The sequence below is a fragment of the Schistocerca cancellata genome, chromosome 2 (assembly GCF_023864275.1).
Source record: "Schistocerca cancellata isolate TAMUIC-IGC-003103 chromosome 2, iqSchCanc2.1, whole genome shotgun sequence".
Classification (NCBI taxonomy): domain Eukaryota; kingdom Metazoa; phylum Arthropoda; class Insecta; order Orthoptera; family Acrididae; genus Schistocerca; species Schistocerca cancellata.
Genome location: NC_064627.1, coordinates 798,061,906 through 798,081,006, shown reverse-complemented (window position 1 = coordinate 798,081,006; position 19,101 = coordinate 798,061,906). Strand labels below are relative to the sequence as shown.

At 38.5% G+C, this 19,101-nt stretch overlaps 1 protein-coding gene across 2 annotated transcripts in view; it reads left to right on the top strand.

The window, feature by feature from the left end:
- LOC126162652 (probable multidrug resistance-associated protein lethal(2)03659) overlaps positions 1-15,838 on the top strand; it is a 481,199-nt gene extending 465,361 nt beyond the window's left edge. For both annotated transcript variants that reach the window (XM_049919289.1, XM_049919290.1), the window contains one exon: positions 15,395-15,838. In XM_049919289.1, coding sequence (XP_049775246.1) covers positions 15,395-15,430 — 36 coding nt within the window. In that variant the 3' untranslated portion in view covers positions 15,431-15,838. The remainder of the gene's footprint in view (positions 1-15,394) is intronic.
- Positions 15,839-19,101: the final 3,263 nt, after the last annotated feature.

The window sequence follows — 19,101 nt, the reverse complement described above, 5'->3', positions numbered from 1 at the left end:
ACCAATTACCATGCCACTCTCTAACCTTGACTTTCAAGCAATAGCAATAGAAGTAAGTACTAACAAATGCCAATTGTCTATTGCATCCATATATTGCCCCCAACCTGTAGTAATTTGTGAACCACACATCCACACAATATTGCAAAACATACCACAACCCTTCTTAATCTGTGGGGCTCCAGTGACCACCACAAAACATTGAGGTGTAATAAATGATAAGACAGGGGAGTACATCATGTCTTGCATTGATGATTATAATATGATCATGTACAATGATGGATATGTAACATTAAACCAAGGACCATGGATGAGACCAACTGCAGTGAACATAATATTAGATTTTCCCTGGACGAACACAGCATGGTTGGTTCTGCATGATACCATGGGATCAGATCATTTCCCTATAACTATGAATACATTTGCAAGAAAAGTAACCAAGCACATATTGCCAACAAATTGACTTGGAACATGAACAAAGTGGACTGGTATATTATCATCAAATTCTTGAATTAGAGGTAAGATCAATAGACAAAACCAACTTTCACAAAGGGCCTACACACAACTACAAAACAAAACATATCATGCAGCAAATGACTCCATCCCAAAATGACTTTTATCTACAAAAGCAAGACAAATGGATAATCCATGACAGAATTAAGACTGTGCTAAAGCAATACAAAACAGAATGGCAGTGTTATGTGGATATGTTAAACAACCTAACATGAACAACTTCTTGCTCTATAAACAAATGACAGTTAGAACCAAGAAAATACTGAAATCCATCAAGAAGAGTTGATGGATAAAATACTGTAATAGTTTGACCAAGAATACTAAATCATCAAATATGGTAGAAGATCAAATTCAGGAATATTGCCCCTGTAATATACAATTATGTGAGTGGATAGAAGAATTCTGTGATCTTATTGCCCCACCAAGTGTTCACAATAAGTTATACAGGAGACAAAGGGAAACACCTGCAACTCAACATGTGCTAACTATGCAGTTCAGTACTGATGACTTGACATCAGTCATCAAAGAAAGCCTTAACACTGACCCAGAAATGGATTACATCACATATTCCATGGAACAAAACATGCATGACAATACTGTAGAATTACTTCTTCAAATCTGTAATGGAATTTGGATGCATCAAGAATTAGTCCCAGAATAGAACACATAAATCATAGTCCCCATACATAAAAAAAGGGAAAGATCCATTATTAGCCACTTCTTACAGACTGTTTGCACTGTCGTCATGTGTTGCTAAACCACTGGAAAATCAAATAAAAAGGCGATTGGAATAGTTGGTAGAATCTTCATCCTAACTAGCTAGATTGCAATTCAGGTTCCGTAGAGGTAGAAGCTGCATAAACAACATTTCAGCATTAGTTTCCTCCATGTTTGGTGAGAGCAAATATACAGCAGCACTATTTTCAGATATTGCAAAAGCATATGATAATATTCAGACAAATATACTATTAGGTAAGTTCTACTTTTAGGAACTTCCCCTCAGTTTGTAGAAGGTATGTAATCATTAATCAGTGAACAAACAGTATGTATTAAAAGGATACTGGATTCAAGTCCTCACACACGGTGGTCAATGGCATACCACTAGGATTGGCACTCAACCCACTACTATACTATGTGATCAAAAGTATCTGGACACACCCAAAAACATACATTTTTTTCATATTAGGTGCATTGTGCTGCCACCTAAAGCCAGGTACTCCATATCAGCGACCTCAGTAGTCATTAAACATTGTGAGAGAGCAGAATGGGGTGCTCCACAGAACTCGTGGGCTTCGAATGTGGTCAGTTAATTGCGTGTCACTTGTGTTATCGTCTGTATGTGAGATTTCCACATTCCTAAACATCCCTAGGTCTACTGTTTCTGATGTGGTAGGGAAGTGGAAATGTGAAGGGACACATACAGCACAAAAGTGTACAGGCTGACCTCGTCTGTTGACTGACAGAGACCGCCAACAGTTGAAGAGGGTCGTAATGTGTAATAGGCAGACACCTATCCAGACCATCATACAGAAATTGCAAACTGCATCAGGATCCACTGCAAATACTATGACAGCTATGCAGGAGGTGAGAAAACTTGGATTTTGTGGCTGAGCGGCTGCTCATAAGCTACACATCATGGCAGTAAATGCCAAACAAAGCCTGGTTTGGTGTAAGTAGCGTAAATATTGGACGATTGAACAGTGGAAAAACATAGTGTGGAGTGAAAAATCATGGTACATAATGTGGCAATCCAATGGTAGTGAGTGGCAATGGTGAATGCCCGGTGAACCTCATCTGCCAGTGTGTGTAGTGCCAACAGTAAAATTTGGAGACAGTGGTGCTATGGTGTGGTCGCATTTTTCATGGAGGGGACTTGCACCCTTTCATGGAGGGTACTTGCACCCCTTGTTGTTTTATGTGGCACTATCACATCACAGGCCTGCATTGACATTTTAAGCACCTTCTTGCTTCCCACTGTTGAAGAGCAATTTGGGGAAGGTGACTGCATCTTTCAACATGACTGAGCACCTGTTCATAATGCACTGCCTGTGGCAGAGTGGTTACAAGACAATACATCCCTGTAATGGACTGGCCTGCACAGAGTCCTGACCTGAATCCTATAGCACACATTTGGGATGTTTTGGAACGCTGTCTTCATGCCAAGCCTCACCAACCGACATCGATACCTCTCCTCGACGCAGCACTCTGTGAAGCATGGGCTGCCATTTCTCAACAAACCTTCCAGCACCTGACTGAATGTATGCTTGCAAGAGTGGAAACTATCATCAAGGCCAAGGGTGGGTCAACACCATATTGAATTCCAGCATTACCGATGGAGGGTGCCACGAACTTGTAAATCATTTTCAGCCACGTGTCCGGATACGTCTGATCACATAGTGTATATGCAATATACACCTATGATATGGAAAGGGCAGTAACTCAACCAGTTAGAATTACATAGTTTGCAGATGACGTGTGTGTTTGCTTAGCATTTAGTATTACAAGAGGCATTGAACAACATTACATCATTGATAAAGAACCTGAGTCGGTGGCTTTGTGGAAATGGCATGATGATGGCACCAGAGAAATCTTTGGTAGTCTTATTCAGAAGGAATGGTTATGTATGAAGAAATTGTTCAATACATGTGGATAATAAAATAATAAAAGTTAAAGCACTTATTCAGTTCTTAGGAATGGACAGCAAGCTTACTTGGACAGCACGAGCAAATGCTTAATATTATTTGATCACTCACTACAACATGGTGGGGAGTGTATCCTTCAGTGCTGCTGCTCCTATATCGCTCTCTCATTAGATCCAGATTGAATTATGGATGTACCTACTACAAATATACAACTTGAAAAATGTTAGAGACAGATTGCAGTACTGCTGTACACGGATATGCTTAGGAGTACTGAAAACCACACCAACAAATGCACTCCTGGTGGAGTGCAAGAGATGCAACAACATATAAGAAGGAGGGTGCTCATGGAACAAGAAAGAGTAGAGACATAATCATACTCACAGCATCCAACTCATCAGATTCTATGCCTGTACCATCCTTCTCCAGGAACTTGGAGCAGAAAACCTTTTGATTTCATTTCAGCATATAATGATTTGGTAGGTGAATGCAAAGATATTTCTACAAGTATACAGTGGCCTGTGTACCAGTATGACTATTTAATCAGCAGGGATCACTTCTCATTTCAAATGACAGAAGGAAAGTCTGATTTCTTGGAGACAATTACAGCAGTGCAAACACAAATGGAGGAAATAAGACAATGGGTAATATATACAGATGGATCAAAGACAGCAGGGAAAGGCAATACAGGATAGGCTATATTTAGTCCACAACTGCAGATAACCCAAAAATATACAGTAATGTTCAAAAGTATTTCAACAACATAAAACTCATTATTATTTCTCTTAAAATAAAACACTATCAAACAGTGTCTTGAATATAGCAGAGAGTATGACTGCAATTATTTAAATGTGTCAGGTTGTGTCTTGTTTGTTTTAACTTTGTGCTGCCTGATGAATGTGACTATCAGCGAGCTCAAAAGTATTTTGATGCACTGTTTGCTCCATCAATTCGTAGACGTTACTTGCTTCTTAGTTCTGATTTGTACTGATATTTACTCACAGTGATTATTTCAATATGCCGAAGGAATAGTCCAGTGATTTTAGAAACACTGTGATAAAGTGTGCTAACAAACTCTTCTTCAGTCTTTGTTCCTTATTTTTGTAATGCTCTAGGTTTCTGGTCATTAACCCATTAGCTAGCACCAAACATCACAAAGATTTTGTTAGAACACTGTGCCACGTAATTATGCAATATGTAGCCATCATTTGCAGTTAAGAAGTTTGAAATGTTTTTATAATTCCCTTTACACAGAAATTTACCATTTACTAAATAATTATTAGTAAAACTGTTGTGAAACTGATCATGATATAAGGTTATTGGCCTGTCATGGTATTCTTCTGGCAGCTTCCAGCTTTCCTAAAATTACTGAGAGCTTGACAACTGCAGCATAGCCCAGGAGCAAACAAAGAATGGTGACTAAACAAATGCTGAACATATTTTATGTCAGGAACCTTCGTCTGCCCTCACAGGCTTATCAAGCATCAGTGGAGGAAATGTAGTTCTTGTATATCGGCACTCAAATAACCTGTAATTTTTGTAGGCTTCTTTCTGTATCATATAAATTGCTTCAGTATAAGGAAGGATACAAAGGTTACACAGAAGAGCAGGGTGTATATGCCCCGGGACAACTGGGAAAGACCCAGGAATTTTTTCATCTGGAAGAAAACTAGGAAAAGCCCGGGAATTTTTCAGAATTCCGGGAATTTTTCATTCTTTTAGTTTTCAGTTAAATCCTATAATTTTGACTGATAAGAACTGATACTCTAACAAATAACATTACTGTATTCTGCTACTGCAGAATAATACTGCAGCAATAAATCATAAATGAGAGAAAAACAAAAACAAAATAAAACTTTAGTTGCAAAGGAAATATGTCATTTACAACAACAAAACATTGTGCAGACACAAGCATCTGCCAACAGTAAAATGTGTCAAAGGCCTGAGGACAAAGACTGTGTGATACTTCATAACAACAAACTGCTTCTCACGAGCGATTAGTGTGACGTCACAACTGTTTACGTTAGGTTCATTTGAGCAGATGCCAGCAGTCTCATGTGCATTTGGCAGTTCAGTGCCAATTATTAGTTTCAGTTTTCTGATTTTATTTTATTTCCACTTTTTGGCAGGCAAGCAATAATTGCCTTGCAGAACAATGAAGTTATTTTTGTCAGTTTGCTAGAGAAATTTGTTTTTTTTTCATCTTTTCCATTGAGACAGTCAGTTTACTTGCAACAAAATGTTTCATTCCACACAATTGGCTGATTTCAGCTGCTCGCTGAATTTTAAGTGCATGTTTTCATCTTCTGGCATGTATGGTATTATGGCAAACCCAACGTGAGATAGCACAGCACTGGTATTCGAAGAAAGCACTGAAAAGCTTAATACCAGGTTGGGACCTACTTCATTGTTTATATGGACATAAAAATGTGCATTTCAAGTTGAGTTGTATCTTTGAGTATGATTTACAAAATTCCAATGCTCTTGGAGTATCTGCTAATGTCCTGTTTCTTTTATCTCTTAACGCTTTATATGTACAAACATATGGGATTCATATGCCTATTTCTAACAGGTTGCGGGAAAATAATGTAAATGGTGGTTTGAAAAGCGTTATTTTCAAAGTAAATTTCCTTTTGAGCTAGAGGAATTCTTTTATGTGTGAGGAAGTGCAATGAATTTCTTAAATCACAGAGTGTTAGACTACTGTTCAAAACTTAACACTTTGAGGACCGGTCATGGAGAAGAATTTCTAGCCCAAAAGTCCAAACATTTAAGTCATTATTTTAAATTTTACTGGCACATTTGTGTGATGTATCTTAAAGAGCAGTACACACATAAAAAGACCAATATTACATGTGAAAGCTTAGCTACTCTTGTAGCTTATTAATCTTCAAGATTAATATTGTATGTAACAGCTTAGCTTTTCTTTTAGCTTCACTATGTATATTTATTTAAACCATTAACTTTTCCTATTTGTATGTTCACCCTACTCAACAATGATGTCGCTATTTGCTGACATCATATGTCCTGTCCTCTGAATATCTGCTGTTATCGGCTGGTGAGATTACTTGACATAAGCAGTGATTGGCTAACAAAAGGGCATCACAGTCAACTGCTTTGGAAACTAACATACTGTGTTTGGTGGAATTTGAATTTATACTTTCGTAATTATGAGATTTGCAGCTTATCGTAATAAGGAAAGATGAAGTGTAGATATTACTGCACATCAAAGATCTTTCCAAGATTTTTTTTCTGGGTTTCATTTTCTAAAGTGGTGGCGGGAAGATCGACACTGGTGTATAAAATGTTAACTAGTCAAAGGATTGACAAGATTTAGAGTTCCGTGGGAAAGTATATTGTCACTTAACACAGGAAAAGTGTATTTTCACCCAGAAAAAACTGTTTTTTTTTTTTTTACCAGGAAATCGGGAAAAGTTGGTATTTTTTTTTCTTTTTCTTTTTTTTTTCCCTTGCTCACTTATGCACCCTGAAGAGTGATTTTTCTCATCTTCCTGTTGAAATGTTTCTTAGACTAGTCTTATCTTTCCACTGCTGATGCCTCATTTGGATTGTCATCAGTATTCTTGAAGGGATGGTATAATACCATACAACATTGTTACCAGCTGTTACAATACTTAGCACTAGTAACAGCAGTACTACATTATTTTTTATATGAACAACCCAATTTTTAGAGAGTGCACAGTAGATTTCCTACTCAATTTTCATGCTACCACAAATTGTCTATATTCATGCTGGATATGCTTTTTTTCTCTTTTATTGATCAGCATCTTGGTGATACTGCCTTGCAAAATGCTGTGGTTTCCAAATAAATCTTTCTTTGGTTACTGTTATAGTTGTACATGTGCATGAAGGTTGTTCAAAGCAGAACATACATCCTCTTTTGCTCTTCCTTGTTCATTGACTTAACAGCTGTTCATGTTATCACCATGCCACGTGCTTTTTTCCTTCAATTTCATTAATATAACTTCAAAGGTGACATTATTGTCTACATAATGCACTACCTTAGTAGTCAGTGTTCTTTAATGCTGAAGCTGTTGTTTGCTTCCATAATAGGTCCAAGCTGGAGTTGAGATTTATTTTGTATCTTCAGAACTGCATGTTGTAATTTTGTAATGGTACTATACCTATTCCTCATTTGAGGAAAATTGTAGATATTTTGTATCTTCTGTACAGATTATACCCATTCATTATCCATAGTATCAACCCTGAATATTGAGTTCTATAAGGTGAACTGGAAATGGATAGGTTAAAGTTAGATATAGTGGGAATTAGTGAAGTTCGGTGGCAGGAGGAACAAGACTTCTGGTCAGGTGACTACAGGGTTATAAACACAAAGTCAAATAGGGGTAATGCAGGAGTAGCTTTAATAATGAATAGGAAAATAGGAATGCGGGTAAGCTACTACAAACAGCATAGTGAACGCATTATTGTGACCAAGATAGATACGAAGCCCACACCTACCACAGTAGTAAAAGTTTATATGCCAACTAGCTCTGCAGATGACGAAGAAATTGAAGAAATGTATGATGAAATAAAAGAAATTATTCAGATAGTGAAGGGAGACGAAAATTTAATAGTCATGGGTGACTGGAATTCGAGTGTAGGAAAAGGGAGAGAAGGAAACGTAGTAGATGAATATGGATTGGGGCTAAGAAATGAAAGAGGAAGCCGCCTGGTAGAATTTTGCACAGAGCACAACTTAATCATAGCTAACACTTGGTTTAAGAATCATGATAGAAGGTTGTATACATGGAAGAACCCTGGAGATACTAAAAGGTATCAGATAGATTATATAATGGTAAGACAGAGATTTAGGAACCAGGTTTTAAATTGTAAGACATTTCCAGGGGCAGATGTGGACTCTGACCACAATCTATTGGTTATGACCTGTAGATTAAAACTGAAGAAACTGCAAAAAGGTGGGAATTTAAGGAGATGGGACCTGGATAAACTGAAAGAACCAGAGGTTGTACAGAGTTTCAGGGAGAGCATAAGGGAACAATTGACAGGAATGGGGGAAAGAAATACAGTAGAAGAAGAATGGGTAGCTTTGAGGGATGAAGTAGTGAAGGCAGCAGAGGATCAAGTAGGTAAAAAGATGAGGGCTAGTAGAAATCCTTGGGTAACAGAAGAAATATTGAATTTAATTGATGAAAGGAGAAAATGAAGCAGGCAAAAAAGAATACAAACGTCTCAAAAATGAGATCGACAGGAAGTGCAAAATGGCTAAGCAGGGATGGCTAGAGGACAAATGTAAGGATGTAGAGGCTTATCTCACTAGGGGTAAGATAGATACTACCTACAGGAAAATTAAAGAGACCTTTGGAGATAAGAGAACCACTTGTATGAACATCAAGAGCTCAGATGGAAACCCAGTTCTAAGAAAAGAAGAGAAAGCAGAAAGGTGGAAGGAGTATATAGAGGGTCTATACAGGGGCGATGCACTTGAGGACAATATTATGGAAATGGAAGAGGATGTAGATGAAGATGAAATGGGAGATACGATCCTGCATGAAGAGTTTGACAGAGCACTGAAAGACCTGAGTCGAAACAAGGCCCCCGGAGTAGACAACATCCCATTGGAACTACTGACGGCCTTGGGAGAGCCAGTCCTGACAAAACTCTACCATCTGGTGAGCAAGATGTATGAAACAGGCGAAATACCCTCAGACTTCAAGAAGAATATAATAATTCCAATCCCAAAGAAAGCAGGTGTTGACAGATGTGAAAATTACCAAACAATCAGCTTAATAAGCCACAGCTGCAAAGTACTAACACGAATTCTTTACAGACGAATGGAAAAACTAGTAGAAGCCGACCTCAGGGAAGATCAGTTTGGATTCCGTAGAAATACTGGAACACGTGAGGCAATACTGACCTTACGACTTATCTTAGAAGAAAGATTAAGGAAAGGCAAACCTACGTTTCTAGCATTTGTAGACCTAGAGAAAGCTTTTGACAATGTTGACTGGAATACTCTCTTTCAAATGATAAAGGTGGCAGGGGTAAAATACAGGGAGCGAAAGGCTATTTACAATTTGTACAGAAACCAGATGGCAGTTATAAGAGTCGAGGGACATGAAAGGGAAGCAGTGGTTGGGAAGGGAGTAAGACAGTGTTGTAGCCTCTCCCCGATGTTATTCAATCTGTATATTGAGCAAGCAGTAAAGGAAACAAAAGAAAAATTCGGAGTAGGTATTAAAATCCATGGAGAAGAAGTAAAAACTTTGAGGTTCGCCGATGACATTGTAATTCTGTCAGAGACAGCAAAGGACTTGGAAGAGCAGTTGAACGGAATGGATGGTGTCTTGAAGGGAGGATATAAGATGAATATCAACAAAAGCAAAACGAGGATAATGGAATGTAGTCGAATTAAGTCGGGTGATGCTGAGGGAATTAGATTAGAAAATGAGACACTTAAAGACTGATGATGGTCGAAGTAGAGAGGATATAAAATGTAGACTGGCAATGGCAAGGAAAGCGTTTCTGAAGAAGAGAAATTTGTTAACATCGAGTATAGATTTAAGTGTCAGGAAGTCATTTCTGAAAGTATTTGTATGGAGTGTAGCCATGTATGGAAGTGAAACATGGATGGTAAATAGTTTGGACAAGAAGAGAATAGAAGCTTTTGAAATGTGGTGCTACAGAAGAATGCTGAAGATTATATGGGTAGATCACGTAACTAATGAGGAAGTATTGAATAGGATTGGGGAGAAGAGAAGTTTGTGGCACAACTTGACCAGAAGAAGGGATCGGTTGGTAGGACATGTTCTGAGGCATCAAGGGATCACCAATTTAGTATTGGAGGGCAGCGTGGAGGGTAAAAATCGTAGGGGGAGACCAAGAGATGAATACACTAAGCAGATTCAGAAGGATGTAGGTTGCAGTAGGTACTGGGAGATGAAGAAGCTTGCACAGGATAGAGTAGCATGGAGAGCTGCATCAAACCAGTCTCAGGACTGAAGACCACAACAACAACAACAACAACAACAAGGTGAACTGTTTCATCTATTCAGTATTTACATTTGGTATGAATTCTACTTCTTTTAGGATAAGCAACGTCTAATATGGATTGACATTGTGTCTAGGACAATAGAATAACAGTAATTTATTGTCAAAAATGAAATACAGTTAAATCTGCCTGAGAATATAAACCTTATATGATAATTGTAGCCTCACCAGGGGATACCGGCTTATTGAAGGCACTTTATGTGTTGGGCAGGGACAATTATGAGCTTTGGAGAAGCTGGAGGGAGGGAGGGGAGGGGCTATGCTGGTGATAGCGTAGCTGCTGGCAGGGTCACTCAAGTTGGATTGGTCCCAGCAGAGGAGCCAGTCAAAGTGTGTCTCACACCATATGGCACAGGGGTGGGGGGGTTCTGTAGACTGGGTCATCAATCCCTCTAGGGGAACTAATCCCAAAATGAAAGCCTGGTCCTCCAGGTTGGGGATTAAGCATAGGGCCCTGTAAAAAGCCTATCATCATGAATAATTTAACAAGGAATGCTAGGCTGCCATTACAAAGATGAATTGTGCGAAGTAACAGGATCACACATATACAAGTGCTTAAATTTTGGAACATGGAACATACATATTCTGCTACAGATAGGAGCTACAAATAGTATTGGAGAAGAGATGCTGAGGTATGGAACGGGAGTTCTTGCACTTCAGGAAATCAAGTGGAAGGGATGGGGTAAGATTCATAAGCAAAAAATTTTCCCTGTATTATTCAGGAAAAGACGAAAGACAAGGGGAGCAATGAGTTGGGTTTATGGTGTACAAAGATATATGTAAGTGTGACACTGCTTTCACACCACATGACAAATGGATATGTACTCTGTCTATCAAAGGTAAATTTCATGAAATGATCTTTGTGAATGTACATCCACCAGCAGAAGAATCAGATGAAGATGTAGCAGGTGATTTCTGTTATCAGCTACAGAGGGTTTGTGGTAGAATACCTAGATATGACTCCAAAATAGTCCATAGTGACTATAATGCCAAACTCGGCAAAGGAGAGGATTTCAGGAGTGCATTTGGTAAGGAAAGTCTGCATGATGAAACTGGTAATAATAGTATGAGGTTTGCACCATTTGCTTCTGCGAACAAATTAAAAGCAGTCAGTACTTCTTTCTCAAGGAAAAATATCTACAAAGGGGCCTGACAAATACCAGGAACAAATGAAGCAAACCAATAAGACCATATATTGGTATCAAAGAGGTGGGCATCTGATTTGGAAAATGTGTGCACCTTTCAAGGAACTAATACAGATTCTGACCCTTATCTAGTAGGAACCAAAATGAGGCAGAAACTAGCTACGGCTGCCAAGGGAAATAAAACCAGAATAAAGAAATGCAACAAATAACAACTGAAAATATGTATACCATTCTAGAGTATCAGAAGAGACTGAGGCAGGAGTTACAAACAAACAATGACGACCTTATAGACAAAGAATGGAATGCTATTAAAAAATGTCATTCTGATAACAGCACATGAAATACTGGGGGAAACAAGGAGAGATAGAAATGAAGTGTGGTATGATGATGAATGCAGACAGGCAGTGAACCAGAAAAAGGAAGCAAGACTGAAGTGCTTACCATGGAATACAAGGTCAAATCAAGCATTATATAATGAAAAGAGAATAGAGGCAGCAAGGGTGTGTAGGAGAGAAAAAAGGGAAGCCATAAGGAGAAAGACAGATGGGATGGAAGAGCACTACCAAAGAAAGGGAGCAGAAAGTTTTATAAGAAAATTAAAGAAGGAACTCAAGAATATAGACCCAAAATAACAGTATGTAAGGGCAATGAGGGGAATTTGTGGGCAGAAAAGCAAGATGTTCTGGACAGATTTTTGTGTGAAAGAGATGACTGCAGTCAAAATGCAGTTACTGCTTGAGTTTGGTGAGCCATCAGAGAGGAGGACATCAACATCTAGGAACCTGGGTTGAGGAGGGCCACATGAAGTAGATAGGAGAGAAGGTGTGCCAATGCATCTGCCTGTCTTTCTCTGCTCCTCTCCTTTTTTGTTCCTTTTTTCCCCTATCTCTCTGTCACACAACCTCCTGACACTATATGTGTTGTCATTCTAGACCCTGCACACTCCATCAAACAGTGTTTGTCTCTCTCCCCTGCCATACACTACTATCCTTTTCCCTTCCCCGGCCTCTCAAGTTTGCTGCTAGCATCCCACATGATATCTGCTTTCTGGGCTTGAGATGCTAGAGTTAGGTGATCACATGTGCATGAGGTATGCTTGCTTGTGTGTAGGAATTGCGTGTGTGTGTGTCTCTTTTATTGATGACAGATGTGGCTGAAAGCTTTAAGTAAGTGTCTTTTAATTGTGCCTGTCTGTAACTTAATGTGTCTTCTTTGTGGTAAGTAGCAATCTGTCTTTTCCTACAAATTTCCATTTGATTTTGTAAATAACAATGAAAAGCAGGAAAATAGCCAGGCCTGGACATGTCCTTAGAATGATTACTGGACAAATAACTGGAAAGGTTCTTGAATGGAGGCCAACTGGAAGAAGGCAGAGAGGAAGGCCACAGAAGTGATGGATAGATGATGTGGAAGAAGATATAAAATCTTTCAGAGTTAGATTACAGTGGAGAACTGCACTGGAGAGAACAGAATGGAGAAAACTTGTTGAAGAGGCTAAGACCCATGAAGGGTTGTAATGCCATGAGAAGAAGGACAGGTACTTCTCTACAGAGAAACGAGCTCATATTAGACAAAATAATCCACAGATTTACTGTAGGCTGTTTATGTCCCTAGGGCACAATACTTAGTATTGATCATCAAAAAAATGTGCCATCTGGACACTAACATCCAGAAGTACACCTTTGGATCATTGTTTCATCCCCCTCTGCTAACTCTTCAACAAAAATCTCATTTGTTGAATATCCACATACACACAGTGCTTAATTTAATTTAATATATATATGGTGGAACTCAGAATGTGACAAAATTCATGAAGAAAGACATCATGCATGATTAAAATTTCAAACACACAAGAGAGAAGAAAATGCAACCAACCTCAAAAATATCAGGAAAAAGTTCACACAAATTATCAGGCAAACCAAGAGACGATCACAAAAAGATCTAATCGACTCAATAGAAGAAAATTACCACAAAACCAATTCCAGAGACTTTTACAAAATGTTTGGAAGACAATAACAAAAATTTGCCCCTCCCACATTAATTCTGAAAAGGGAAGATGGAAAAATGGCACATAATGACAAGGAAAATGTCGAAATCATGGCAAAAGCAGTTAGTAAACTTTTGAATTGTGAAGAACCCAAGGAACTTTTAGCAACACCCATCAAGACTCCACCTGATCTCATAAATCCTCCAACAATCCAAGAGGTGGAAATGGCACTCAAAGAGTTGAAAAATTATAAGGAATGCGGAGAAGACCAAGTTTTTGTAGAAATGTGGAAATATGCCAGTGATGCAGTTCGAACATCCTTACACATAGCCTTAACAAAAATCTGGATAACGGAAAAGCTCTCCAAACATTGGATCACAGCCATAATCCACTCACTCCACAAAAAAGGAGATAAAAGCAACCCAGATAATTACAGAGGTATCTTTGTCTGAGACTGCACATACAAGATTTTCTCCAGAATCCTATACAAGAGGATCAAAGAACAGTTAGAGGAAGAATTAGGTGAATACCAAGGAGGCTTCAGACCTTGGAGCAGCTGTGCAGAACAGATCATCACTTTAAAATTAGCTGTAGCATATTACAAGAAACGAAATAAATCTCTTGTAACAACCTTCGTGGACTTTAAAAAAGCATATGACTGTATCCACAGACCTTCAATATAAAAAATCTTAAGAAATTTCGGGTTCCATACAAAATTAATCAAATTGATAGAACTCACCTTAACCAACACTGTATCAAAAGTCAAGTTCAGGGGGGAAAGCTCTGAGCCATTCATCATAAAAAAAGGTTTAAGACAAGGAGATTGCTTGGCACCCCTCCCTTTCAACTGTGCTTTAGAATACACAATGAGGGAATAGTACAAGACTAATCCAAAGAACATCCAAATTGGAAGACCCAAAGACAACATAAGTTTAAATTGTCTAGGATTTGCTGATGACCTTGTTCTCTTGTACAACAGTATTCAGGAAACCAAACAACAAGTTATCTCACTACAGGAAATAGCACAGAAAATTGGTCTGGGAATATTCTTTGAAAAAACAGTCATCATGTTAACTGACAAACCACTCATATACAAAATTGCCATAAGAAACCAAGAAATCAAAATCTCATAACATATAACCTCAATGAAAAGCCAACATGGCATAACAGAATAAACAAATTTACCAGAGCACAATATAGCACCAAGAACACCTACAACAAAAAGGACCTGTCAATACCAACAAAATTAAAACACTAAAAAACAGCCACTCAACCAGAAATAACATACACAAGTTAAACCATTGTCAAAACAACTAACACTGCACAAATAGACAAAATACTCAAAATAGAGAGAAGAATCATCGGAACATGTATCAACAAATCATACCAGAAAGATCGACATTGGAGAGTAGCTACAAATGTTCAGTAACAACCAACCACTATGTCTCTCTCTGCCAATGGCATTATTCAGATGCAGAATGGAGAGGCATGTTGCCAACAAACCACTCTCACATCTGTTATAAGTTTCCCAGACCTGGGAGCCACTACTTCTCACTCAAGTAGGTCCTCAGTTGGCATCACTAGGCTGAATGCACCCTGGGATTTAGAGCAACATATAAAACATACTAAGCAGACTTCATGCTTCGTGGAGCTGAATGAAAAACTGGAGAAAAGAAAGTGTAGATAGATTATTTTATATACTGTGTGCTATTTCTTGTTTGATATATATTATGCTGATTATTAATACAAAACATCCATGCCATTATTTCTTTGATGTACACAAATGTAGAGAGAAATTGGAGATACATCTAAACACTGTTGCAGTGTACCAGATACATCATTGGTATACAAACCAATTCCTAAAAATTATTAGAACACTGTCATAAGATTCTAGTTACTGTAATGTAACACTAGCTTATACAAAATGTTATGAAGATTATAAAATAAAAGATAAACACAGCCAACTATTGTGATAAGGTAATAAAAGGGCATAATTTTAAATAACACTTATTTTGTGCATGCAGCTGTAGCATCATACACTTTCTACTTATACGACTAACTGATTTTTTTGTTTTCTTCAGTCTTACAGAAATAGAATGCATGAAAAATCATCATGAAGAATAATTAATGAAGAAATATGAAACATCATTTGGTCATTAGCAAACAAATGAAATCCTGAATGGGAAACAGAACAAGGAAGAGATGGTGACATTGAAAGGAGTCTTCAAAAACTATCAGAAAAAATTCGTTATTCATGATAAGTGTCATCCTATTTCATTTTGTACTGTTTTGAGAAATGTTTAGTATATGCCACTATTGTTTCAAGAAATCAATTGCATGATTGTGTTTGTGTAAGTAAGGAGAGCTAACACAGAAAAAACCTCCAGAAATCCCATATACTAAAATTCAGCAATACAAAATGTACTAATATGAAAATATTGTACTGCAAACCATATGTTCCACATACAAAGTATTATTGCATAAAAATACCACATTGTGAAAGGAAAATTTAAAAAAGAAATAAATACAATAATGAGTATTAATTTCTATTATTTTGCAATTATCAGCTTAATTCTTAGTCTCGTACCTAAGAATCAACTCTTCATACAACAGAGGTAGAAAAGGCTAATGGAAAGGATGGGTGACAGAAGATTCTAAATGTTGTCTTTGTTAGTGTTTATAATAGTAACTGAATTTTGAAATGCAATTTATTCAACTCGTGACAAGCAGTTGCAAACCTTTTGGTTTTCTTGCAGGAGAAACCTCAGGAATTTGATGAGCAGTTGAGTAAATGAAAGGAAACACAGTAAAACAGCACTGATGTTCACTGTAGGATAATGATAATATGTTACTGAGTATTAATTTCTATTATTTTGCAATTATCAGCTTAATTCTTAGTCTCAATGGACACAGAGATTAAGAAAAAGAATGTGGTCTCTGTACCACCGAGTTCACTGTTTGTTTAAGTCCCAAGTAGCAACACACTATGAGCAAATGGCAAGTGGGTGAAATATAAATGTAACAGTATAACACTGTTCAAAAATATCAAAGAAACAAACAACACAAAATATTTTAAATTGATTATCATAACACTCCATTTCAATAAATGTTTAAGACCTTCACTGTCTTTTTTCTCTGAGATATTCACTACTGACAACAAAAGTAGCCATCTTTGTGTACCCAAGTTGCTTCTAGTTAGTGGCTTGGTGAAAATATCTGCTTGCTGATCTGCACAGCTGACATGTTCCAGGTTGAAGATGCTGAAGTTGAATTTTTCTCATATAAAATGATGCTCCACATCTAAGATCTATGTGTGTTGTCCATTTACGATGCTCAGGGCTCTTGATCAACCAAACGCCATTCATTTGTGCAAGATGTAACATAGCAGATTATTCCAAGTCTTTGTTTCTTGCAATGAAGTATGTACTGCCCTATGAAGTTATATAGCTGAGGGAGAGAGAGAGAGAGAGTAGTTCCTCCCCCCCCCCCCCCACACACACACACACATCCACACAGCTGACACTGAGCACTGGACTGTCTTAGTGTGTTACTGATATATGATGCACACTCCCTATGAATTAAAAGAAAGAGCGTTGAAATTTATTTGATCTTTTCATAATCCATTTATAGACTGGTACTGATAGTCCAGCTATACTTTTAAAAATCCCATTTCATGACCTTCATTATTTTCAGAGATATAAAATTTTACCTGAAAACAATAACATCATTTCTGGTACTATAAAAACCAAGCTGGGTATGATGATGTGTTTATTTATAATCTCAGATGAAACAATAACTGTGAAATACTCACGTCATAGAAATTGTGTGTCTAGGATTTTCTTTTCTTCTGTTTCAATAGCTTGATGATGTAAAAAAAGATTGTTCCAAAATTATTATTAAATTTCATTTTGTTGTGTGAGGATTGAGAGTGTATGCAGGATATATGTAAACTGTGGCTATTTTATTTTACTGACAACTATGCAGAGGGTGTTCATAATTAAAGCTCCAATTTCAAAATGCTGTAGAAAGTAAACCACTGCTCAAAATGATGTCAAATTTGAACAGCATATTATTGATGTAGAAGGGAGAGGGGGGGGGGGGGGGGGGAAGGAAGGAATGTCACACAGAGAGTGGAGGGGGGGGGGGAATCAACAAAAATTTTAGCAATTGGTGGCACTGTAGCAGTAATAGTAGCTGTAGTAGTTGTAGTAGTAGTAGTAGTAGTAGTAGTAGTATTTGTTGTTGTTGTTGTTGTTGTTGTCTTCAGTCCAGAAACTGGTTTGGTGTAGCTCTCCATGCTACTCTATCCTATGAAAGTTTCTTCATCTCCAAGTAACTGCTGCAACCTACATCCTTCTGAATCTGCTTAGTGTATTCATCTCTTGGTATCCCTCTACAATTTTTACCCTCCACACTGCCCTCCAATACTAAGTTGGTGATCCCTTGATTCCTCAGAACATGTCATACTAACTCATCCCTTCTTCTAGTCAAGTTGTGCCACAAATTCCTCTTCTCCCCAAGTCTATTCAGTACCTCCTCATTAGTTAAATGATCTACTCATCTAATCTTCAGCATTCTTCTGTAGCACCATAAGCACCGTAAATGTCTTAATGTTAATGTTGTGACTCGCTGATCATTCAAAGTGCCGCCGCGCAATTACGTGCATCGTCTACATGCGGCGCTGTCTGCCAGCCATGCAGCAGCCACGCCACCTAAGTGGCCAGCGAGCCAGCTGCTGCTAGACTTGGACTCAGTGCTCATTCGAATGTTACAGTGTTCACATGTCTTGCTTTGTCTACTTGCTCAGTGACATATGTGTTGTATTGTTTCGAAATATATGCGTTCAACTTGACATTATAATAATTGGTGATGAGGTAGTGGATTTTTCCTTTTCATCGTTGACCCACAGGTTTCCATGGCTACTGTCGAGCAACTATTGCAAGGTCTCATTGAACAGCATACGCTTCTCACATTGGCGATTCGCGATTTCGTCGTGGCATCAAATGCGGGGCGTTTCTCGTCGTTGTCTATACCTCCTTTTCCTCCTTACGACGAGATGGCAGAAGACTGGTCTGATTACGAAAAATGTCTTCGACAGCACTTCTTGGCCTTTCATGTCACGGACGAACAAACATGTAAGTCTCTGTTCCTTTCATGGATTTCACCTCAAATGTTTTGGTTGTTGTCGCAATTGGCTCCTTTGAAAGATCCTGCGTCTCTGTCCTTTGCTGAAATGTGCTCACTTCTGTCCGTATATTTTCATAAGCAAGCGCATGTGGTAGCCTCTCGTGTTGCCTTTTATCGTTGTCAAAAACAACCGCATCAATCCTATCGCGCTTGAGCTGCTGAACTTCACGGCCTCAGTCAAAAGTGTCAATTTGTTACTGACGTTCACAAAGAATCCTATGCCGATTCCATGGTACGGGATGCTATTATCCGGTCGGCGCCCGACAAAGAAGTTCGTCAACACGCCCTTCATTTGGCAAATCCAACTCTAGATGAAGTCCTATCCATCGTGCAGCCTTTTGAAATTTCTCGCGCCGCTGGGGCGCAAATAGAGGCATGGGGCGCCGTCGGGGAAATACAACCCCTGTGCACTGTTGACGGCGTGTCTGGTGCGTCCCCGCTGGCCGACGTGGCCGCAGTATGCTCCCACATGCAGCTTCGGCCTACCCGTAGACAATCCTCTAAGAAACTGCAGCAGAACTCCCGGCAACTTCCTTCATGTCCGCGGTGTTTTACGAAACATTCACAGGAGGACTGTCCCCAACGTTGGGCTGTGTGTCAC